The sequence below is a fragment of the Podarcis bocagei genome (genome assembly GCF_964188305.1).
Source record: "Podarcis bocagei genome assembly, chromosome: 7".
In the NCBI taxonomy this organism is placed as follows: Eukaryota; Metazoa; Chordata; class Lepidosauria; order Squamata; family Lacertidae; genus Podarcis; species Podarcis bocagei.
Genome location: NC_138132.1, coordinates 94,124,175 through 94,148,538, shown reverse-complemented (window position 1 = coordinate 94,148,538; position 24,364 = coordinate 94,124,175). Strand labels below are relative to the sequence as shown.

General features: G+C 45.9%; 2 protein-coding genes across 5 annotated transcripts in view; both read right to left on the bottom strand.

Annotated features, from left to right (window-relative positions):
* LOC308592420 (tigger transposable element-derived protein 1-like) overlaps positions 1–24,364 on the bottom strand; it is a gene marked incomplete at its 5' end in the record, with an annotated part of 444,148 nt that overhangs the window by 103,154 nt on the left and 316,630 nt on the right. The gene's annotated exons all lie outside the window — the stretch shown is intronic.
* The window catches only part of ZMAT4 (zinc finger matrin-type 4), a 303,658-nt gene continuing 293,063 nt past the window's right edge, over positions 13,770–24,364 (bottom strand). For 3 of the 4 annotated variants that reach the window (XM_081201037.1, XM_081201035.1, XM_081201034.1), the window contains one exon: positions 13,770–14,387. In XM_081201037.1, coding sequence (XP_081057163.1) covers positions 14,369–14,387 — 19 coding nt within the window. In that variant the 3' untranslated portion in view covers positions 13,770–14,368. Of the gene's footprint in view, positions 14,388–14,407; positions 14,733–24,364 lie in introns of those variants that run through there. The other variant, XM_081201036.1, reaches the window with a different exon arrangement.

Below are 24,364 nucleotides of genomic sequence, written 5' to 3'. Positions count from 1 at the left end.
GAGGGAGAATTGTGTATGCAAAAAAGGAGACATTTTCCATAAAAATGGAGGGATATTGCATTTTATAATCGTAAAAAAGTTTTCTCGAACCTGGCCACACATATTTACAGAGTTTTGAGTCTGAATTGTGATGGCTTTAAACATGAATGCACCACAGAGTGCATAGCCTGGAAAGAAGAACCCTGGGGGGTCAGTGAGTTCTCATTAGGACATTTGGCCTGTGATGCTGGGCTTGGGAAGCCTTTGCGCAGCTCAGGCTTTCAAGGATTTGAGATCAAAGGCCTAATGATGCTCCAGAACATTGCTGGCTAGCAAAGGGCAAAGATCTCACTTTGGCAGACGGGGAGGACCCAGGGCTGTATCTCAGCTTCTCTTATTCTCTTGCACTTCTCTCTGACACACATGAGCTCATGAGAAATAGAAATCCTGGAGAATTGCTGTTGATCCAAGAAATGCAAGTATTTATTACATTTACTGGCATATTAAATTTACAACCTGCCTTGGCGGCAGCATGTTCAAAACAACATCAGTGATGGTTCTTCAGCTGATTGCACAAAATCCATAGGGAAGTCCTTGGTTTCTTACTTCTGCCATAGAGTGGCTAAATATGCTTTACCTTTTTTTTTTAAAATGATATTTATTGAGAATTTAAAATTACAGAGGAACAAAAAGGAAAAAAAAGAACAGGAAAAAGAAAAAAATAGTCAAGAAAAAAGGAATTAAACAATACAAGTCAATTAAAAATAAAAGAAAAACAAAAACAAAAAACAAAACACACAATACATCAAAACCAAAAACAAAAGCAGGCAAAAAAATTAAAAACAAATCCAATATTCCCAAATCTTTATCTTTCATTAACTTGTTTCATCGACCTCCTCACACCTCCCTATTTTGTATTCTAGTTATTAATTGTCTCAGCAAATCCTTTCCATCTTTCAATATATTCTGTCATTAAATTACCTTAATTTATTTTAACCTTATCTTACCATAAAAAGCCCTAAAGCTTAAAACTTAAAACTTATTTATACATAATTCCTTATAGCATTTCTACTAAAGCCAAATAGTTTCATTCCAACATCTTTTCTAACACTCATTAATTTTACAATAATTCTCTAAATGAATTTTTTAAAACTTTCTCCCAATCTTCATCCATCGTCTCTTCTTCCTGGTCTCAGGTTTTGTCAGTCCTTTCTATCCCTTCCATCCGGTCCATCAACCTGGTGACCTTCTATCCGAGGCTCTTAAGTCTTTTCCATGTCCCTTCTGCAGGTCTTCTTCATGTTTGTACCTGTACTTTACTTTGCCTTCTGCTGATCTTATTCTTAATTTCCTTCCTTTCTCACTGAGGGGTAGATCTCGGGGAGACTCCAACTTGGCAATATCATCCCTTCTCGACAGGTCAGCCCATTCTCCATAGTCAGCACTGAAATCCAAAAAATATTTGAAGACATGTTTCACAGTCCCTCCAAGGTTAAGGGCCCCCACAACTCCAACCCCCCCGGCCCAAAACCAGATCCCAAAAGTCAAGACATCCCTGCATAGGGGGATCTGTCCACCTTGCCATCTCCAAACCAAACAGTACTCCATCTCTCCAAATCTGACTTTCTCCAGGTTCAGTCGTCAGAAACAGCAACTTATGTTCCTGCAGGACTGCGGCTCTCTCCATTTCTATTACTTGAGGTTCAGCAACAACCTCCTCCTTTGTCTTCTGCACAACTTGCCCTGTCATAGCAAATTCCTGAGTTGATTCCTGAGTGGTTTCTATGTTGGTATTCACTGTTTGTCCAAAATTGCTGACTGCGACAGTCAACAAATCCATCTTTTCACGTAGCTGTTCCAGTAAAGCGCTTGTCTTGCAAAGAGCAAGCACTAAGGCTTCTTGTGGGCACATTCTTGTTCAAGGTCAATGTCTGTTTCCCACGATCTTTAATCTCTGCAGCTGTAAAATTCCCCAGATCGACTCCAGCAACAGTTTCACAAGCTCCCTCTAGAGGAAACAATTTCTGTTTGTATCTGTCTTTTTAAAAGCAGATCCGGCAACAAAATTACTTTCGTTTTTCAGATATTTTGTTCCTTTTAAGTGCAAAAGGAAACATTGGAATAAAAATGTTTCTCTTTTTAAACTATCTGTCAAAAAACGTTTTATTCACAGTCAATTAACTTCCCCAAAGCGTCAGTCTCTGACACCCCGTTCCCAGGTTCAAGACGGTGGAAATTTATCTTTCTTTACTCTCTCTCCTGCAGGTTTAAACAATCTAAGATTTCCCCCCCTCTTCTCCTACTTCCAAGGGGGGTTTGGTATTTTTAGCTGATGGAAATTTAGTCCTTTACAAACGACTTTCCAGACTATAGCTTGCAATGTCTTTGCTTCAGTCTATTTACAAAAGCAGAAGGCAGACTTCCTGTTTAGACCTTCTCGCTTCGGTGCCAAATTAAGATGTTTCATAGTCCAATTTTCCGTTCTACTCACAGGTAGTTGTTTAAAGTCCAATTGTCCACAGGAAAAAGTCAGCGCTCTCCGGCAACAGCAATGTGGCTTCGCTCCTTGAAAAGAGCAGTCAATTCGAAGCACCGCGCCACTCACCCCACGTCGCTCCGGATCCCCGAAACCGGGTTTCCCTGCGAGTAGGGGAGGCGCAAAAGGTGCCAGCCGAATCCCACGTCCACAGGCTTCTCCCGCCTGTGGTTTTTGGTGGGTCTCTGCCTCGCCGTGGTAGTCCAGACCCTAATTTCCACGAAGCGGATTCCTCCCGGTCAGAGGAAATCCGCCATTGCCGGAGGCGCTAACCCGGAAGTCCTAAATATGCTTTACCTTTGCTCCGCATTTCGAGGCACAGGTCTGGCCCTTCCAGGTCCCTGTGTGATTTTTTTGCCCTGGCACTTTCCCCATGAAAACCCACTCTTAAAAACAGAATCAGAGCAAACAGCAATTGACAGAAAACCAAAGTGTGTGTGTTCCTGGGGAAAGTGGTGGGATCTGCGCCAAGAAAGTGTGGGGCAAAGGAAAGTGGGCATGAGCCCTCAGTTTTTGTTCCCCATCACCTAGGTAGCAATCTGGGATAAAGGCAGGCTACTGGTTAAGAACTGTTCCTCTATTGGTCAATAATGCTTTGAATATTCAAAGTATCATGGTGTAAATGTACAGTGCGGTTCAAAGTATAAGAGCAATTATACATATACAGCTCTTGTAGAGCCATTGTGGTGTAGTGGTTAAGAGCGGTAGTCACGTAATCTGGGGAACCGGGTTCGCGTCTCCGCTCCTCCACATGCAGCTGCTGGGTGACCTTGGGCCAGTCACACTTCTGTGAAGTCTCTCAGCCCCACTCACCTCACAGAGTGTTTGTTGTGGGGGAGGAAGGGAAAGGAGAATGGTAGCTGCTTTGAGACTCCTGAAGGGGAGTGAAAGGCGGGATATCAAATCCAAACTCTTCTTCTTCTTCTTCTTGCTGGTATCTCTAGGCCAGTGCCCATGAAATCACTGGAAGCAAGGAAGGCATTCTTTTCATGGCACAGGGCACTTTCCCAAATGTTACAAATGGGCATGTGAGATGGAGAGGATTATAGAGTGAATCCTGCACCCCAATTCTGCTTCTATCTGGTTCAAAGGCTTTTGCACTGCATATTCTGTGATGTTTTTGTTTTTTCCCTTAAAAGCATGCCTCTTCTATCACCACATTTCCCATACTGCACTGGGTTTCCACACATTACCTTTTTTAAAAAAAAGATTACATGCAGACAGTTCATATGAGATTTGCCACCTTTCAGGTCCCAGGGCTCATTTCAGTGACTGCCCTCTACTTCTGCAAACAAATCCAATAAAAGGCCACACTGGCAATGTCATGAAATGTCATAGTAACACTGGATGTTATTTGGTTGCACCCATTGAAAACAATAACTTAGATTAGCCACGTCTATTAATTTCAATGTGTCTAAGCAGGACTAGCAGTGGATACACCTCATTCTGTTCTACTTAGAATCATAGAATCATAGAGTTGGAAGAGACCACAAGGGCCATCGAGTCCAACCCCCTGCCAAGCAGGAAACACCATCAGAGCGCTCCTGACATATGGATGTCAAGCCTCTGCTTAAAGACCTCCAAAGTTGGAGACTCCACCACACTCCTTGGCAGCAAATTCCACTGTCGAACAGCTCTTACTGTCAAGAAGTTCTTCCTAATGTTTAGGTGGAATCTTCTTTCTTGTAGTTTGGATCCATTGCTCCGTGACCGCTTCTCTGGAGCAGCAGAAAACAACCTTTCTCCCTCCTCTATGTGACATCCTTTTATATATTTGAACATGGCTATCATATCACCCCTTAACCTCCTCTTCTCCAGGCTAAACATGCCCAGCTCCCTTAGCCGTTCCTCATAAGGCATCGTTTCCAGGCCTTTGACCATTTTGGTTGCCCTCCTCTGGACACGTTCCAGTTTGTCAGTGTCCTTTTTGAATTGTGGTGCCCAGAACTGGACACAGTACTCCAGGTGAGGTCTGACCAGAGCAGAATACAGTGGCACTATTACTTCCCTTGATCTAGATGCTATACTCCTACTGATGCAGCCCAGAATTGCATTGGCTTTTTTAGCTGCCGCATCACACTGTTGGCTCATGTCAAGTTTGTGGTCAACCAAGACTCCTAGATCCTTTTCACATGTACTGCTCTCAAGCCAGGTGTCCCCCATCTTGTATTTGTGCCTCTCATTTTTTTTTGCCCAAGTGCAATACTTTACATTTCTCCCTGTTAAAGTTCATCTTGTTTGTTTTGGCCCAGTTGTCTAATCTGTCAAGGTCTTTTTGAAGTGTGATCCTGTCCTCTGGGGTGTTAGCCACCCCTCCCAGTTTGGTGTCATCTGCAAATTTGATCAGGATGCCCTTGAGTCTATCATCCAAGTCGTTGATAAAGATGTTGAATAAGACCGGGCCCAAGACAGAACCCTGTGGCACCCCACTAGTCACTCTTCTCCAGGATGAAGAGGAACCATTGATGAGCACCCTTTGGGTTCGGTCAGTCAGCCAGTTACAAATCCACTGAGTGGTAGCATAGTCAAGACCGCATTTTACCAGCTTCTTTACAAGAATATCATGGGGCACCTTGTCAAATGCCTTGCTGAAATCAAGGTAGGCTACATCCACTGCGTTCCCTTCATCTACCAGGCTTGTAATTCTGTCAAAAAACGAGATCAGGTTAGTCTGACATGCTTATTTTTCAGAAATCCATGCTGACTATTGGTGATCACAGCATTCCTTTCTAGGTGCTCACAGACTGTTTGTTTAATGATCTGCTCCAGAATCTTCCCTGGTATTGATGTCAGACTGACTGGGCGGTAATTATTTGAGTCCTCTCTTTCCCCCTTTTTGAAAATAGGGACAACATTTGCCCTCCTCCAGTCTGCCGGGACTTCGCCTGTTCTCCAGGAATTCTCAAAGATGACTGCCAGTGGTTCTGAGATCACATCTGCCAGTTCTTTTAATACTCATCTGGCCCTGGAGACTTGAATACATCTAAACTAGCCAAGTATTCTTGTACTATCTCCTTAGTTACTATCTCCTACTTACACAGAAGGAGTAACAAAAAAGGAGTAAATGCGCCACTCAATAAGAGGACATAGAGCTGTACGAAATTTGGCGAAGATTGTGACTAGGTGACGTATACTGTCCAGCTGCTAAATTTTGCTGGACAGCTTCAAGCCCCCCCCCCTCTCTCTCTCCCTCATTCTCTATCATGAAACCTGATGTTCAAATAAAGCACTAGTGGCCAGTATGGTGCCCTCCAGATGTCGATGGGCTCCATCTCCCACCAACCTTCACCAGCATGGCCAATGGTCATGGCAGCATCTGGAAGGCACCATGTCAGCTATCCCCAAAAGATCCTTCAAATAAAGGGCTGTCCTCTGTAAAGCTGGGCACCTGGCTGCGCTGTTCCAATGTGGCTTAGGACCAGAATATTTGAAGTACTGACGATTATGGTGATCACCCAAGGCTGCTGTCTTCTGAAGCCAAGAAAAGTGTGGATGGTGGGAACACAAAGCAGGGCCTTGGCAGCGTCAGCCCCAATTTACAGAACTCTCTTGCAAGTTAGTTTGTCCTGCTGGTGGTTTTTAGGTAGGCATCAGAGACATTTTCATTTCCCTAGGCTTATAATGTGGCCCAGATCCTTCAAAGCGAAATCACAGAGCAGAGTGTCAGAGTTGCACCCAACATGGGGGGGGGGCATTGCACGTGCATGACGTAACACATGCAACATATGATGCCCAGGCCAACTAGGCCCTCCATCCCCCTGGTGAAGCTGCGTCCTCCCTTTCCACGAAGCCTGCCAAAGCGCTTTGGCATGTTTCTTTGAGATTGTCAATGTGCTTCACCCCGCTGCATCCCAATGGAGTTTGCCAATGCGCCTTCCTGGAAGGTCCTCTGGCAATTGTCAAAGGGATGCACAAGCACAAAGGTGCCCTCAACATTGAGCGGGCCAGGCCCCTGCCAATAGATCTTGAGGGGCCAAAGACACCTCGGCCCCTGGAGTTGGCACGCCTGATGACTGTCCTGGGAGTAGCAGTTCATCCTATCCTCTGCTGTCTGACCTGTAGCGACTGCCTCCTCCATGTCTGCATGGCACTTGCAAAGTGGGGTGACAATGAAGGTTCCTGGTTGCACATGCCTCCCTGGCAGCCATGGTGCCTGAGCCCCTGAAAAGTGCTTGTCACTCTTGCAGTATGCAGGGTTGGGAGGTGTTGCTGGGAGGCCTCAGCATACCCCTCCTCACAAAGGAGTAGCTCTTCTGGACGCTGCAGGGCAGCCTTGGGGCAGGGAGGTTCATTGCTGTCTTCAGCCCACTATATTAGGGATGGGAGTGTTGTTGGTCCTTCCATTTAGGACCCTCTCTCCTGAACTGACCTTATTTTCAGGCTCTGTGGCTCCTCCTCCTTGTGGGTGGTTGCTGGTGTTTCTGGGTGTGCAAGGTGCAGCTGCTGCCATGTTTCTATTTGTGGGGAAAGCTTGGGAAAGACAGGTTAGCAGGGAGGCCCCCTTTACTCCCCATTCTCCATTTTGGAAGTGCTCAAGGTGCCCAGTGTTTGTGGAGCATGTTCCCTGGGTACAAAGTGCCTTTTCCCAGGTGCCCTGAGCTCCTCCCACAAACATGCAAGGTCCTAGGCAGCCTGCCACACCGCGGGAGGCAAAAAGGAGAGGTGACTGGAGCAGGTTCATCTTATATCCCACATACTGCTGCTGTGTGAACGACCAGGAGTTATGCTGGATTCTGAGTTCTCCTTTGGAGCTGCGCAGGCAGGGCTATCAGGAGAAGCATGGCCCAATTTCTGATTAGGCCCTTGCCATTGACTGTATGCTTTGATGTACACCACCCTTTTCCCCAGGTGGACTTAGGCCAGGTTGCCAGATCACATGCCTAAGCTGTACAGACTTGGGATCCAGTGCAAGCCCCCTACTTCTGCACCACCCCTGCCACTCTCCTAGAATCTCAATTTTTAAGGACTTATACCACTTTAGGATCTGCCACGCTGAGCCTGCCTGCAGAAATTCCACTGGCTGAGTTATAACAACTTTTAATAACTCTGTTTGGTCCAACAGCCATCTCAGCTTCTGAGACACCAGAAAGACTGGAGCAATCGGATAATTCATTTGAAATGTCAAAAAGTCAGTGATTATTTTTTATGGATATGTATTGTCAATAAATAAGTTTGATAACCAGACTTCAAAAAATGATTGGAATGTTCATTACTACCCAGACATTGAGAAAGTGTTTTAGCTTCAGTTTTGAATGTGTCGATGGATCTTAAATAAAGACTTACACAGCAGAAAATACTATATTGAATTTATTCGACTCCTTTATACTTGCATAAGAAAGGACTATCTAATGTAGCCCTTTGCTGGAGATATAATAATGGTTCTTTGAAATGCAAGTTTTACAATGTTCTGCACTTACTAAGTTTTGGGAGAAAGTGTTTGGGAGAAATAATATGTTACAGAGGAATTTAAGACTTTCAGAGGTGAACATTCTTTTGAACTATATAACTATTGTATGGAATGTAACAATGGGAGAGAAAATGGATTCTACATGTCCTAATGGTGGCAAAGAGATTGATACTGATGAAATGGAAGCATTACACTGGCATTAGTTCATCTGTCTGCCCAAGTGATATGTAAAAATTTTCAGTGACACCTTTGATGGAATTTTTCGAAGAGCTGGAGATGGCATTTATAAGTGGTCCATGTTTCATAAGAGTAAAGTTAGTAGTACCATAGCTTTGTAACAGTTTTATCTACTAATCCATAGCACTGAAGAGAGTGAAATCAACTATCAACATTTGCAACTTCTGTTGTCCTGGCATCATCAGAGATCAAGGACCCTTTTCAGCCAGGCAAAGACACTCAAAGAGGGTGCAAAGCAAGGCTGGTAAGGAGTGCAGCTGGGAAGAAAGTCTGGCCTGGGGAAAAGTCCCAAGGGCCACATGTGACCCTGGCCTGAGGTTTCCTGCCCTGGTGCTAGATGCACCAATAATCTGACTTGATACAAAGCAATTTCATGTGTCATTATGCAAGCCTGAACTCAATTTCATTCTGCTTCACTTCACCCATTAAAAAGAGATAAAGCAAAAACTGTTGATGACTGTGTGCTCGTCTTTGTCCATTTACAAATGTGCTCCAGGATGTACTACAATACAGGAGAACCATTATCCTATTTCTGAGCTGCCTCCTGCAATGTGAAGAGTAACTTACCAGCAGGGAAATAAAAATAAATCAGTAATCATTTGGGATCATGCCCTTTTGGAGTCTTGCTTTAAAAATGCTTATACTTGACCGTCATGTGTCTGTCTGCAGGGTTCCAAAAACACTTTCTAGAAAATAGAAGCCTTGGGTGACTGAGCTGTAGTGACTGAGCAAGAGGCTCATCCATACAATATATAAACCCTCTGTTGCTATGGATTTTCCTGGCAGTACCGTCTCTGGCAGGCAGTAACAGTGATACCAAGTGATTTCAATTTCTCATTGTGCCCTGGAGTCACATTGCACAGGGGCATGGAGGAACATTAAAATTGCTGGTCCCCCAGTCTCAGCCACTCAGCACTCAGAGCATAATGCCAAAGAATAAAGAGGTGTGTGTCAAAGATGGCTATTTTCTGAGACCCTGGCAGCTACCCAAAGATGACATAGGCTGATGCTGGACCTGGTTTAAACAATTAAGGAGGCCACATCCCCTCATGGGGAACCTTCCAGAAGCTACATGTTGGTGGTGGGCAGGACCAGAAGTAAAAGGAGGTGGATGCTACTTTCCCCTTTGTATAGGAGGCTCTTTTCCAACCATGAAAAGCTCAGTTTGCACCCACAATCACACCCACGCACTCCTCCTTCATCCAGACAGGAAAGAAACTTTCTTACAGTTCTATCAAGGATGCCTTCCAGCAGGCAAAGCATCTGTGGAGCGTATAGACCAACGCTAACCACAGACCCAGGACCTTGGGTTTCCCATCCTTGCTGCAACAGGGCATGAGCTTCAGGGTGAGATTAAGTAATGCATTAACCACCAGATTCCAGCTAATTGAAGGAAAAGCAGTATGGTGACCTGTGTAAAAGCTTTCGGTTCAGTCTGGTTCATTGCTCTGGGCAATGAGGGGAGTTTGTTGTATGTTGTGATAGAACCTGACTGCTTTTGCTTTGGTGCCTCCAACAAAGCATTCAGCAAGTTGAGCAGGTCTAATAAGTTCACTTCCCTTGAATGGCATTGGCAATCACTGTACAAGTAGAAACATTGGCAGCAATCCTGATTTTAATTTTTCATGTTATGTCTCCCTTGCTGCCAGAAGTTCTTAAATGGGTTTAAAAACATGTGTCCAGAATGTTTTATTTTTAAGTGTGCTGTACTCATTTAAAGTTTTAAATGGACTGTTTAAAATCTGGCACCTTATCCTTGGGATGGAGGAGACTCCATTGCTTAATGTTACCTGCTTTTGAAGTACAGATGTTCTTGCATTTCCCCCTAGGTTAAGTGCTTTAAAAAAAAACCCTCCACACAATTGCTCTCACTTTCAGAAGCCTGTTATGCCTGCAAGGATGAATCAGCACTGGGATATTACAGTGAAATTCTGAGCATCCCCTTGTTTCATGGAAAGCAGCTGCCTTATTAGAAAGTGAGATCTGGGAGTTTTTGGGGGTGGGGGTGGGTGTGGTTGGAAGGTGGTTTGTTTGATTGTTGTTGTTGTTTTGCTTTTGTTGTTTTTAAGGGATGGCATCCAATTTCGTTGCACTTGTGCAATGTTGCACTAGTGTAATGACAATAAAGAATCTATCTATCTATCTATCTATCTATCTATCTATCTATCTATCATCTATCTATCTATCTAGAAAGGCAACTAAAAGAAAGCAGGTCCCTAAGAGTAAGAAAAGCAATATACAAAGTCACAAGAACTCCCAAGAGCAATGAAAATACGTAAGTCGAACAGTTGCATCTGGAGATCCAATATTTCAGGTATTTAGATAAATTGTAATTGTTATGCAATTGTGGCAATCATTTCTGCTTGTTGATATATCTCTATCTCTGTATGTATGTATGTAAAACATGTTCATTTTACAGCCCAATTCAAGCCTAAGATCTGCCAAGATGAGCTTGGATTTGGTGGATCATGGCCTCTTGGGCTTTCCTGCCTGTGTCCCTTGTTCAGCTGGCAGAATTTACATGTGACCTAGCAACCCAGTGGAAGAAGTTAGCAAAAATGGTGGTGTGTCAAATTCCTCCCAAACAGAGAACTTAAACTGGCATCAGTTATGACAGCTTTCTATAATTAGGATTGCTCTGTCAAAATGTTCAATATAAAACATTTTTTAAAAAAATTTCCATGGCTTTTTGGGTTCCTTGTGACCTTGTCTGCTGATTTTTTTTTAATTAGGACAACCATTGAAGCACATCGTAACCCATCAATTCTCTAAATTCCAAAAGAATGTGGCAGAAGGCCCTTGGCCCTAAAGTCTCCTTCCTTTGTAACCACAACTCAGTTAATGATTACAGGAGAATCAAGCAAATTGGAATATATGTCTGCATTTATAAATTATGCAAAATTCAAGAACATTTACAGTATTTCATATTGCATTGCTTGAAGACAGAGATGTAGAGAGTTCTGCTTTTGCCAGAATCTAGACCAGAGTCCAGGGTCCAGAGTCCAGAGTGGTATTGTTTCAACAATAAATCCAGATCTCACTGGCTCTAGTAAGTTCTGAGTCTGTTCTGGAAACAGCTGGCTATATGGAGAGTAGCACAATGTTGCCTCATGTGGCAAATACCGTATTTTTCGCCCCATAAGACGCATCGGCCCATAAGACGCACCTAGTTTTTTGGGGGGGAAAATAAAGGGGGGGAAATTATTTCCCCCCCAGGTGCGCTGCGCTAATCCCGAAGCTTGGGGCGTGCGGAGCTCAGCACGCCCCAAGCTTCTGGGTGCGCGCAAGCAGTCCGCTAGCCCTGGGAGAGCCACGCGGCTCTCCCAGGGCTAGCGGATCGCTGCGCTACACCAGAAGCTTGGGGCGTGCGGAGCTCAGCACGCCCCAAGCTTCTGGGTGCATGCAAGCAGTCCGCTAGCCCTGGGAGAGCCCCGCTTCATTGCTTGAAGATAGAGATGTAGAGAGTTCTGCTTTTGCCAGAATCTAGACCAGAGTCCAGGGTCCAGAGTCCAGAGTGGTATTGTTTCAACAATAAATCCAGATCTCACTGGCTCTAGTAAGTTCTGAGTCTGTTCTGGAAACAGCTGGCTATATGGAGAGTAGCACAATGTTGCCTCATGTGGCAAATACCGCATTTTTCGCCCCATAAGACGCACCGGCCCATAAGACGCACCTAGTTTTTTGGGGGGGAAATAAAGGAAAAAAAAATTTATTCCCCCCCCAGGTGCGCTGTGCTAATCCCGAAGCTTGGGGCGTGCGGAGCTCAGCACGCCCCAAGCTTCTGGGTGCCGGCAAGGTCTCTGCTAGCCGTGGGAGAGCCGCGCGGCTCTCCCAGGGCTAGCGGACCGCTGCGCTAATCCAGAAGCTTGGGGCGTGCTGAGCTCAGCGCGCCCCAAGCTTCTGGGTGCCGGCAAGCAGTCCGCTAGCCCTGGGAGAGCCACCCGGTTCTCCCAGAGCTAGCGGATCGCTGCGCTACACCAGAAGCTTGGGGCGTGCGGAGCTCAGCGCGCCCCAAGCTTCTGGGTGCGCGCAAGCAGTCCGCTAGCCGTGGGAGATCCGCGCGGCTCTCCCATGGCTAGCGGAGCGCTGCACTAATCCCGAAGCTTGGGGCGTGCGGAGCTCAGCGCGCCCCAAGCTTCTGGGTGCAGGCAAGCTCTCCGCTAGCCCTGGGAGAGCTGGGTCTCCCACAGCTAGCGGATAGCTTCCTGAAGCCTGGAGAGCGAGAGGGGTCGGTGCGTACCGACCCCCCTCGCTCTCCAGGCTTCAGCGAAAGCCTGCATTCGCCCCATAAGACGCACACACATTTCCCCTTCATTTTTGGAGGGGGAAAAGTGCGTCTTATAGGGCGAAAAATACGGTAAGTCTCTTGTCACTACTTAGGTGAAACATCTGAGAAGCTCAAAAGAAGCCAAGAGAGTTTCAATGTCTATTGACATTTCTCAGGGGCTGGCTATGCATCTTGCATCCCTAACTGCTAGCAATTGTTGGTTGTTCCCATTGTGGTGGTTGTTTCCATTGCTGTGCAAAATTCTGGAGGAGCCTGTAAGTGCACCCCCTGGAGAAAGGTAATGAATACCTTTAAAAAAGGTTTGAAGGTTTGAGAAATGGGGGCATTGCTCATATAGTGTACACACACCCCAGGTTCACCACTGCTTAGTGATGTAATAATGCATTGTTTTCTGTTTTGCACTGTATTTGTCACATGCAGCAGTGTTTCCGTTCTGCTGCAGTTTGTCTTTTGCCAGAAACTTCATCTCACTGCTGCTGTGGCAAAATCACACAACTTACTTAATCATGTAGTTAAGTTATATTGTCATTGTCAGGGCTGCCTCAGGTCTCAGCTCACAAAAGACCAACGCCAAGCTCTTCTTATGTACAAGGATGTTTATTGCAGTTCATTAATGGTTCGACAACCGAGGCGTGCAGCCCCGCGTCTCTTTCTCCTAGACATTAGAAGTCCCCTCTGAATCGGTCCCTCCCCTACACCAGCTTAATAAGCTAACGCTGCTCCACCTTTTTCTCTCTTTCCTTTTCCGCAGAGTCTTTCTGCCCGTCGGGGTTCCTCCCCTCCTGCTTTCTCCTGAAGCGGAGTCTCCAGACTGCTCCTGCCCCCTTCTGCGGGCTTTGGGTCCTGGCCCCTCCTCCTCCGGGCTCCCTGTTCTCCCGCGCGCCTCCTCATTTGAACTTGGCGCGCGTGCCCAACTTCTGACCTTCCTTTTGACAGTTATGCTACTCCCCTCACTGCTTTCCTCCCCTTCCGGGAGAACGGCTTGCTCTGATCCCTCCCCTTTCTCTGTCGCCGGAGCTGCTCCCTCTGACACACTGGAACCTCCCCCTCCCTCGCTGCGCTCTGGTGGGGAGGCTGGCCCTGATTCCCAGCTGCCGCTTTGGGGTCCCCTGCTGGCCCCCCGCTCCTGACACTTTCCCCCCGGGGCTCCCCTTGCCCTTACCACAGGCGCCCCTCTCTGGGAATCCTCTGATTTGCTGGAGAGACTCATGGAATCCCCTGCGTCATTGCTATCCTCTTCCTCGCTCTCCTGGGATTCCTCTCCATCGCTCTCCATTTCCTGCCTTCCCTGTGCCTCTGTCCCTGTACCCCTGACAGTCATTAAATCATTCTACTCCATTAAACTCAATGCAAAGGAAACACAAAGCAGTGTGCATAATCAGTTACTGCGTATATTGTTTGTGGGCTGAAAGCAACAACAAAAGCAGAGAACGACTGTATGGATAGATTAGATTCCCATTCACGGAGCAAATAAGCAATCCTCAGCCATTTCCACTCCTATTTCTGTTTTTGATGGAAAAAATGTAAGTAGGTATCCTGTTTGACCAGAAGTCACAGTGTTTTGGGGGGAGCAGGGGGCTGATAGGGATGGCAAAGCTGTGGTTTTCCAGATGTTGTTGGATTGAATTTTCCATCATACCTGATGATGGTTCGTCATGCTGCCTGGGACTGATGGAAGTTGAAGTCCAACAACTTCTAGAAGGACACCAGGGGGCATGACTCCAGTATGTACTACAGGAAGTGATGCTTCCAAATCTTTTCTACCTGTCTCCAGTCTACATTCCAAAGGTCAAGAGCCATTTTTTTCTCCCCCTCTCAGTGCAGATATCAAGAAGTATGAAGATTGTGGTGAAGACATCATGTTTATTTCTTGCTGAAGACTCGTTACTTACATCACAATCATGGACTATTTAATAGGATCTTATACTCTCTGAAGAAATCTAAGAATAAATATGACAAAAAGAAAAAAATATTTTATTCCAATGGTCTCTGAAGATATATTTTACATTTTTAAACATACTCTCTTGATTTCATGTTGAATATATATAGACTTATCTCCAAGGGTAAAAAAATCCATCTGAATCTTGTTATGCACCACAAAATAAAAAAATTAAAATCCATTCATTGTCCAAAGCAAAGATTAGCTACACATTAATGATGCCACACAGGAAGTGCTCATTGTCCTAGAAAGCCTCCTAGGCATAGTCAACATAGCTCTTCTTTGGAGAAGAAACTGTGGTGGTAAAATGTCACTGTCTTGGATGATCTCCTACTGGTTCTTCAGGCTGCAAAAAAAAAAGGGGGGGGAGGAAGAAGCTTCTTACTCATTTGCAACAGGAATGAAAGCACAAAATTTGAGGGCTCTCTGGAGAGAGGTGGGCCGAAGAACAGGCCTTATCTGTAGTAGCCCCTTTTTTATGGGATGCTCTCTCCAGGGAGGCTAACCTGGCGCCAACCATGTCATCATTTTGGTTATTGAGAGCTGTTTGTTTTCCAGAGTTTTGGGGAGCACCATAATATATATATTATTGCATAGTTAAATCCGCTTTCAATCATGTTTCTGTGGTTTTATTGTAACATTGACATTTTTTGTTCTAAATTGCTTTGGGACTTACTTAGTGGGAAGTGAGGTACACATTTCAGAAACCTAACCAAATGATAAGCTTAGTGGCCATGCTGTGGCAAAGCCCACACACTCTTTTTGTGAAATGCTTCACTCCCCTGGTGAGGGGGAGAACTGGCATATTAAATGTTCAAATTACCTGGGGATGGGGGTCCAACATCTTCAAAATGCCCTTTCCATTCAGGTTCCTTGCCTGCAGGACTTTTAGCCATGTGACCACCAAACCCCCTCTGCAAAATTTCCTTTTAAAATCTCAAATTAACTCCAGTGTTATGGCATAAACAGCTTGCTGGACCATTTCAATGTTTCCTGCTTGTTTGTCTCTTCCCACTGCACTTTAACAAAACACTGCAAAAAAGAGGAGTAAATAAAAGAGCAACCTCAATGAGGTCACATGTAGGATTGCATGTAGGTCTTGGTGTCATTGTACATATAGTTATCAAGATTGTTTGGGGGCCATGTCATTCAGCTCCTACACCACACCAAAAAAAGAGACTTGATGCAATCATAGGCACAACACAATCACAAAGACTGTTTCTTTGTTGTTGTTTTTCCCTTTCCCCATGTGCATGTGAAGACTGAATGCAGCCTGAGACTGGGGGAGAAATGAGTACATTTTAGGCGCATCCAATTGACATGTGACTGCCAATGTACAGGTCCTTTTGGACCCAGAAGAGGGAGGAATGGGGGCGGAAAGAGGGTGGGATGCTACCAGGGCAGAGCAGGCATAGGCACACACTGCCGACCCACACAGGGGCCAAGAACCAACACGTGAGCAAAATGGCTGGTGCCTGGTGCAAGTAGGCATTTAATAATAATAATAATAATAATAATTTTTATTTATACCCCGCCCTCCCCAGCCAAGGCCGGGCTCAGAGCGGCTTACAAGCAATAATAAAAACAAGATGAGTGATTACAACTTAAAAACAAAAATAAAATACAACATTAAAATAATGGAACATTAAAATATTAAAATGAAGCCTCATTGCAGGAGACGAAAAAAGAAAAAGGGGGCGGAGGGAATCAAATTGGCTCCAATCCAAAGGCCAGGCGGAACAACTCTGTCTTACAGGCCCTGCAGAAAGAAATCAGATCCTGCAGGGCCCTGGTCTCATGAGACAGAGCGTTCCACCAAGTTGGGGCCAGTGCTGAAAAGGCCCTGGCTCTGGTTGAAGCCAATCTAACTTCCTTAGGGCCTGGGACCACTAGGGTGTTGTTATTTATGGACCTTGAGGCTCTCCGTGGGGCATACCAGGCGAGGCGGTCCCGTAGGTACGAGGGTCCTAGGCCGTGAAGGGCTTTAAAGGTCAAAAGCAGCACCTTAAATCTGACCCTGTACTCCACCGGGAGCCAGTGCAGCTTGAAAAGCACTGGATGAATATGCTCCCATGGCAGAGACCCCGTGAGGAGCCTCGCTGCAGCATTCTGTACCCGCTGGAGTTTCTGGGACAGCTTCAAGGGCAGCCCCGCGTAGAGCAAGTTACAGTAGTCAAGCCTGGAGATGACTGTCGCATGGATCACTGTGGCCAGGTCAGGGCGGGAAAGGTAAGGGACCAACTGCTTGATGCGGCGAAGGTGGAAAAATGTCGCCTTGGCTGTTGCTGTGACTTGCGCCTCCATGGAAAGGGAGGCGTCAAGGATTACACCCAAACTCTTAACGGAAGGCAATGGCACTAATTGGGCCCCCGCAAGAGAATGGAGTTGGTCCCTCATCCCCATACCATCCCGACCCAGCCATAGGACCTCTGTCTTCGAAGGATTTAGTTTCAATCGGCTCCCACGAAACCATCCAGCCACAGCTTCCAAGCATCTGGTCAGTGTGTAAGGGGCCGAGTTGGTGTGGCACTTTACAAAACAATATGAAAACAGAAACACGGCTATCCTTCAAAATTCACACTTCTTCCAATTTTGCAATTCAGTTTTCCAGCCAAGTAACCTGTAAAAAAAATGCATATGCTGGGGTAAAGTGTCTACAAAAATGTCTATATTAGTGAAAATAACATGCAAAAATGCATATATAGGGGAAAATTAATTTGCAAAAATTACACACAAATATATTCCTGAGAGAGGGCATCTCTCAGGAATATATTTTGATTATGTGGGATTTTTACTTTAAAGGCAAATGAAGATGAATGCAATGGAGGGCAGGCTTGCAGGGCAGCAGTTGAAGAAGGAGCAAAAAGGGTTTTCTTGTGTGTGTGTGTTTCTTTGTGGCTGATTAGCTGCTCTCCCTGTGCAAAGGTCAGAGGGGGCAGGGTTTCTGTTGAGGCAGGTGATTAGCTGTGGGAGGAGCTTATCAGAGCTAGCAGGGCAGTTTGATCCATCTTTTAGATTTAGGGGAGCTAGTCTCTAATGTTTGTTGGGGGAGACCTAGGTTTTTTTGTGTGTGGGGGGGGAGTTATTTGTCCTGTCTTCACGCTTTTTATGATGGAGGACCGCTGTAGCCACCCCCAACGACACGTTCTCAAGATGGAGGGGGAGGGAACAGCTGCAGTCGCCTGCGGTTCCTGCGCAATGTTTGCCATCTTGCCAAAGGTTGCAGGCAGCTTTACCTGCAGCAATTGCATGTTGATTGCCCTCTTAAAAGACAAAGTCCAGCAACTGGAGGAACGTGTAGCTACGCTCCAAAGAATTAGAGAGCTGGAGCTCTTCTTGGAAGCAACAGAGCACACCATCTCCACCAAGGAGGAGACAGGGGACTCCCCTGAGAAGGAGGCTAGTTCACCAACACAGGAGACAGATATATGGAGAAACATGACTCAAAGAAGTAGGAGGCCCAGGGTTCGCTCTGATTGTTTAGAAATACACAATCGCTTTGAGGTCCTCTCTCCTAGCATGGAAGACGAAGAGCAGACTCCATTTGAGGATCTCTCCCTCATTACATTCGATCAGGTATATGAAGGCGAGTAGCAAAGTCAGTCCTCAGGGAATGTGCAGGCGACCTTGGAACGGACAGCTCAGGGAAGAACCCCGACCAAACCTAAGAGGAGGCGTGTAGTGGTGATAGGGGATTCCCTACTGAGGGGAACAGAAGCAGTGATCTGTGGGCCTGACAAGATGTCTCGGGAAGTGTGCTGTCTCCCTGGAGCTAAGATCCAAGATGTAACTGAACGACTGCAAGGAATCATAAAACCCACTGACAAATACCCCTTCCTCTTGGTTCATGTGGGAACCAATGACACTGCAAGTAATAGCCCCCAGAAGATCAAAAGAGACTACGAGGCTCTGGGCAGGAAATTGAAGCAACTAAATGCACAAATTGTCATCTCATCTGTCCTCCCAGTTGAACGACGTGGCCCAGGGAGAGAGGGGAAAATAGTGGAAGTGAACAGCTGGCTTCGCAAATGGTGTAAACAGGAACGGTTTGGATTCTTAGATCACGGACTGCAGTTTCTTGAAGATGGACTTCTGGCAAGCGATGGGCTGCACCTCACAACGGTTGGGAGGAAAGTTTTTGCCAAAAATCTCAGAAACCTCATCAGGAGGGCTTTAAACTGACTAATGTGGGGGAGGGAGACAGTGCTCCTGAAGGTAGGAGTCTATCAATTGATGAAGATGATTATCCAAATGTCATAGACCAAATGGAGCAAACAGCACGCAGACCTAGTGGTGGGAGGAAAAAAATCCTTAAATAAGAGACACGGGGGGAATTATTAATGGACTTCAATGTCTGTACACTAATGCGCAAAGCATGGGAAATAAACAAGATGAGCTTGAGCTCTTGGTACAGCAAACTAAATATGACATAATAGGCATCACTGAAACCTGGTGGGATAAGTCCCACGATTGGAATGTAATAATGGAGGGATACAATCTATTTCAGAGAGACAGACGAGACAAGAAAGGAGGAGGAGTGGCGTTATATGTCAGGGATGTGTATACCTGTGAAGAGATCCAAGATTTAGAACCTCAAAGCCAAAGTGAGAGCATTTGGGTCAAAATTAAGGGAGAGAAGAATAACAGAGATCTCATTGTGGGAGTTTACTATAGATCCCCAAGCCAAACGGAGGACATAGATGATGCCTTCCTGGAACAGATGGCCAACCATGCAAAAGGAAGGGAGATAGTAGTAATGGGGGACTTCAATTACCCGGATATTTGTTGGATGTCAAACTCAGCCAAGAGCACAAGGTCAAACAGATTCCTCACTGGCCTTGCAGACAACTTCATTGTCCAGAAAGTGGGAGAAGCAACAAGAGGAACAGCCATTTTAGATCTGGTCCTAACCAATGTTGATGTCCTGGTTGGTGGGGTAGAAGTGGAAGGATCATTAGGCGCGAGTGATCATGCTCTTCTGAAGTTTACTATACAGCGGAAAGGAGCAGCCAAGCATACTAGGACTCAATTTCTTGACTTTAAGAAAGCCGACTTCATAAAACTTAGGGAAGTGCTGGGTGAGATCCCATGGACAGTAATACTAAAAGGAAAGGGAGTTCATGATGGCTGGGAGTTTGTTAAGAGGGAGATAGTAAAAGCACAACGTCAGGCAATACCAATGAGACGGAAACATGGAAGGTGCCTAAAGAAGCCAGGGTGGCTATCTAAAGAACTTTTAACTGGGTTAAGATTAAAAAAGGATGTGTACAAAAAATGGAAAAGGGGGGAAACCACCAAAGAGGAATTCAAACAAATAGCCAGCACGTGTAGACACAAAGTCAGAAAAGCTAAAGCACAGAATGAACTCAGGCTTGCTAGAGAGGTTAAAAGCAACAAAAAAGGCTTTTATGGGTATGTTCGTAGCAAAAGGAAGAACAAAGAAACAGTGGGGTCACTCACAGGAGAAGATGGTGAAATGCAAACAGGGGACACAGAAAGGGCTGAACTCCTCAATGCCTTCTTTGCCTCAGTCTTCTCCGATAAAGAAAACAATGCCCGACCTGAAGAATTTGGAGCAAATGATTCAGCAAAGGAAACACAGCCCAAAATAACTAAGGAGATGGTACAAGAATACTTGGCTAGTTTAGATGTATTCAAGTCTCCAGGGCCAGATGAACTGCATCCAAGAGTATTAAAAGAACTGGCAGATGTGATCTTTGAGAATTCCTGAAGAACAGGCAAAGTCCCAACAGACTGGAGGAGGGCAAATGTCGTCCCTATTTTCTAAAAGGGGAAAAGAGAGGACGCAAATAATTATTGCCCAGTTAGTCTGACATCAATACCAGGGAAGATTCTGGAGCAGATCATTAAGCAAACAGTCTGTGAGCACCTAGAAAGGAATGCTGTGATCACCAATAGTCAGCATGGATTTCTGAAAAATAAGTCATGTCAGACTAACCTGATCTCGTTTTTTGACAGAATTACAAGCCTGGTAGATGAAGGGAACGCAGTGGATGTAGCCTACCTTGATTTCAGCAAGGCATTTGACAAGGTGCCCCATGATATTCTTGTAAAGAAGCTGGTAAAATGCGGTCTTGACTATGCTACCACTCAGTGGTTTTGTAACTGGCTGACTGACCCAGCCCAAAGGGTGCTCATCAATGGTTCCTCTTCATCCTGGAAAAGAGTGACTAGTGGGGTGCCACAGGGTTCTGTCTTGGGCCCGGTCTTATTCAACATCTTTATCAACGACTTGGATGATGGACTCAAGGGCATCCTGATCAAATTTGCAGATGACACCAAACTGGGAGGGGTGGCTAACACCCCAGAGGACAGGATCACACTTCAAAACGACCTTGATAGATTAGAGAACTGGGCCAAAACAAACAAGATGAACTTTAACAGGGAGAAATGTAAAGTATTGCACTTGGGCAAAAAAATGAGAGGCACAAATACAAGATGGGGGACACCTGGCTTGAGAGCAGTACATGTGAAAAGGATCTAGGAGTCTTGGTTGACCACAAACTTGACATGAGCCAACAGTGTGACGCGGCAGCTAAAAAAGCCAACGCAATTTTGGGCTGCATCAATAGGAGTATAGCATCTAGATCAAGGGAAGTAATAGTGCCACTGTATTCTGCTCTGGTCAGACCTCACCTGGAGTACTGTGTCCAGTTCTGGGCACCACAGTTCAAGAAGGACACTGACAAACTGGAACGTGTCCAGGGGAGGGCAACCAAAATGGTCAAAGGCCTGGAAACGATGCCTTATGAGGAACGGCTAAGGGAGCTGGGTATGTTTAGCCTGGAGAAGAGGAGGCTAAGGGGTGATATGATAGCCATGTTCAAATATATAAAAGGATGTCACATAGAGGAGGGAGAAAGGTTGTTTTCTGCTGCTCCAGAGAAGCGGACACGGAGCAATGGATCCAAACTACAAGAAAGAAGATTCCACCTAAACATTAGGAAGAACTTCCTGACAGTAAGAGCTGTTCGACAGTGGAATTTATTGCCAAGGAGTGTGGTGGAGTCTCCTACTTTGGAGGTCTTTAAGCAGAGGCTTGACAACCATATGTCAGGAGTGCTCTGATGGTGTTTCCTGCTTGGCAGGGGGTTGGACTCGATGGCCCTTGTGGTCTCTTCCAACTCTATGATTCTATGAGGAAAACATTGTCTGCCTAGAAATGCAAGGTTATAAAAGCAGACTATGAAGACATTCGATGTTAGTGGCCCTTGTAAAGGTATATTGGGGAAGCTGAGAGAACACTGTGCTTGACAGCAAATTTAAAAATCTGGGCAGTGAGTTAAGGAATAGCATCCACCCATTCTTTTTTTCTGTTTAGTGGAGCCGACTTTGGAGAAATCAAAGCTAAATCCCAGAAGCTCTTAGCAGTGGTGCCATGGGCTCAGGTTGCTGGCCTAGGATTGGGAGCCATGATGCTCACTGGGTGAGCTTAGGCCAGTCTCTGTCTCTTAGGCTTATTGTAAGAATAAAATGTGAAGGGGAAGAACTATCACCACAGCGGTGGTGCGCGGGGTCCGGCCCCAGGTCCCCGCGCACCACAGTCCAGAGGAGGAGAGGAGCAGGGAAGCTGCTGCCCACTCTCCTCCTGCTCCAGAGTAGCTGCGGCCAGGCGAGAGGTGCACTGCGGCTGAGGAGGATGGGTGGCAGGATTGCTGCCCACTCTCCAGCTCTCCTCCCCTAGAAGGATGTGGAAAATTGCAAAAGAAGCATCCCTAGAAGAGAGTGGATGATCTTGGATTAAAGCAATCAAGTGGGCACATATGAGGCAAGTAGACTGATTCCAAGCAGTGGAGGGTTTTATATACTAATAGTTTCTTGAGTTCTTCTGTGCTGCAAGTGCTGGCTGGATGCCTGGCTGCAGGTAGTGGGAGACTCTTAGCTGCTCTGTATTAATTCCATCTCAGGGTCCTGGGTTAATCATGAGTGATGCCAGGTGCACTTCAAGGCAGGCTATAAAAGCCATATGTGGGAGGGGCCCGGGGAGCTTCTGCCCAGGTCAAAGGACCTGATGCTGGGAGTGCGACGGTCGGGGTCTTTTTCCTGGAGCTCCGGGCAGCTGAAGGGGAGATTGGGTAGCCCCTGTTGGGTATGTTTTAGTTTATGCTTTGCATGCCTGCTGTTTATTTGTTAATAAAACTGTTTTGGTTCCCCTTCCACCACCTCATTCCTTTTGTCCTGATATCCTTGGAAAGAACTGCTGTATTTGGCAGCACACTTGTTGAGCAAAAATGACAGCCCGAGCCACTCCCAACCCGAGTCAGGGAAAGGGGCTCCCGGTTTGGGCTGGCAGCAGCCACAGCATGTCAAGCTCACCTGAGCCCAAGCCCCCAACCCCCTAAAAACCTGGACATTTCCTTTAAAATGTAAAAATCCACCCAGATGGGCATGTTGGCCCCCCAGAAGACATGACCAGGTTTCCTCAGATGTATGGTAACTCTAATGCGAAGTTACTAATGCCTGAACTACAGTGGTAGTCAATCCCAGACTTGGCTAACAAAATGCACTCCTCAAGACCTGGTACCCTGAGAAGACTCTCTATCCACAAAGACCCCTTAGCACTCTTCACGGTTCTGAGGGCTTCACTTGGCTGCTGTGGTGAATCCAAGGGGCTCCTGGCACATAGAGGTGTGCTATGCAGGAGAATGTGCCATTCCAGATAGTGACCCTTGAACATGACATGCACGGTGCTCTGCCTCACAGAAGCAAAGTCTCCCTTCTGCCCTGCAGCGTCTCTCTCCACTGCAGTTCATGTTCCATCATCTTGTTATCCACCGTGGCAGAATTACATAATTAATTACAGACATTACATAAGCCACATTCCACCGCATATACTACAATGCAAAGGAAATGCAAGGCAAAATAAAAAATATACAGTATCTTATTTGTGGACTGAAAGCAAAGCAGCAGCAAATGCCATTCGTATTCACTGGACACAGGACAAATAAGTGAACATTAGCAATTTTTTTCTCCCCTTTCTGTTTCCATTGGAATGCTCCAATGAAACACCAACCCCAGAAATTTTGGCACCTGAGATTTTTCATTAAAGAACTGAATTTGGTTAAAATATAGCATTAGTATTATTAACTGACAATGCACTGCCTTTAAATATTGCTCTGCAACAGTTGCCTCTCTTAACAGTAGGCTTGGCCTTGCATGAGTCGCCTTCAGCATGGTTTCTACTGCCTGCCCCTCCCCCTCCCCTCAGAAAGTGGGTCAGGACACAAGGGCTTGGGTCTCTTTCTGCCAGCTATTACCAAGAAAGAAGATTCCTCCAACTTTCTGCAGCCTGCCTGACCCTATTGTGGGAGTGGCACATGACTCTTGCCGTCCACTGACTGCTGGTCCCCATGGAAACCAGGCTGCTTACGAGTCCTGCGTTCAGCACAAACAGCCCTCTCCACAAGTGGCATGGCCTCTCCTTGCCCCTGTGTCTCACTCTGCTTTGTCTGCAGGGAAAAGCCAATTTCAGTCCCAGCCACCATGCCCAATCGACAGGGGTGATGGGAGTTGTGGTTCAACACCTAAAGGACTCCAGGTTAGCCTGACTAGCAGCAGTTCTTCAGTGTCTCAGTGAGGGTCTCCCCCCCCCCCCCCACTTGTGGTCTTTTCAACTGACTATATGAGGGACTGAATCTGGGGTCTTGTGCACATAAAGCATCAGCTCTACCACATGGTTCTGTGAATGTCTGTGGGTATGCCTGTACAAAGGGTTTGTGTGCAGAGGACTACAAACATGCAGGGGAAGGACTGCACTCTACATTATTTTTAAATTCATCCCCCAAAATAAACTTTCAAAAGCAAAAATTACAAATGTTTGAAATTCAATCAGTTTGAATTCCGAAATGTTTCCAGTGTCATCTGTGCAAATTGTTGCTTTTATATAGATGATCATGGACCGTCTTTAAATTGTGACTATTGCACTATAGCAATTATGTTAAACATCAACTCATGTTT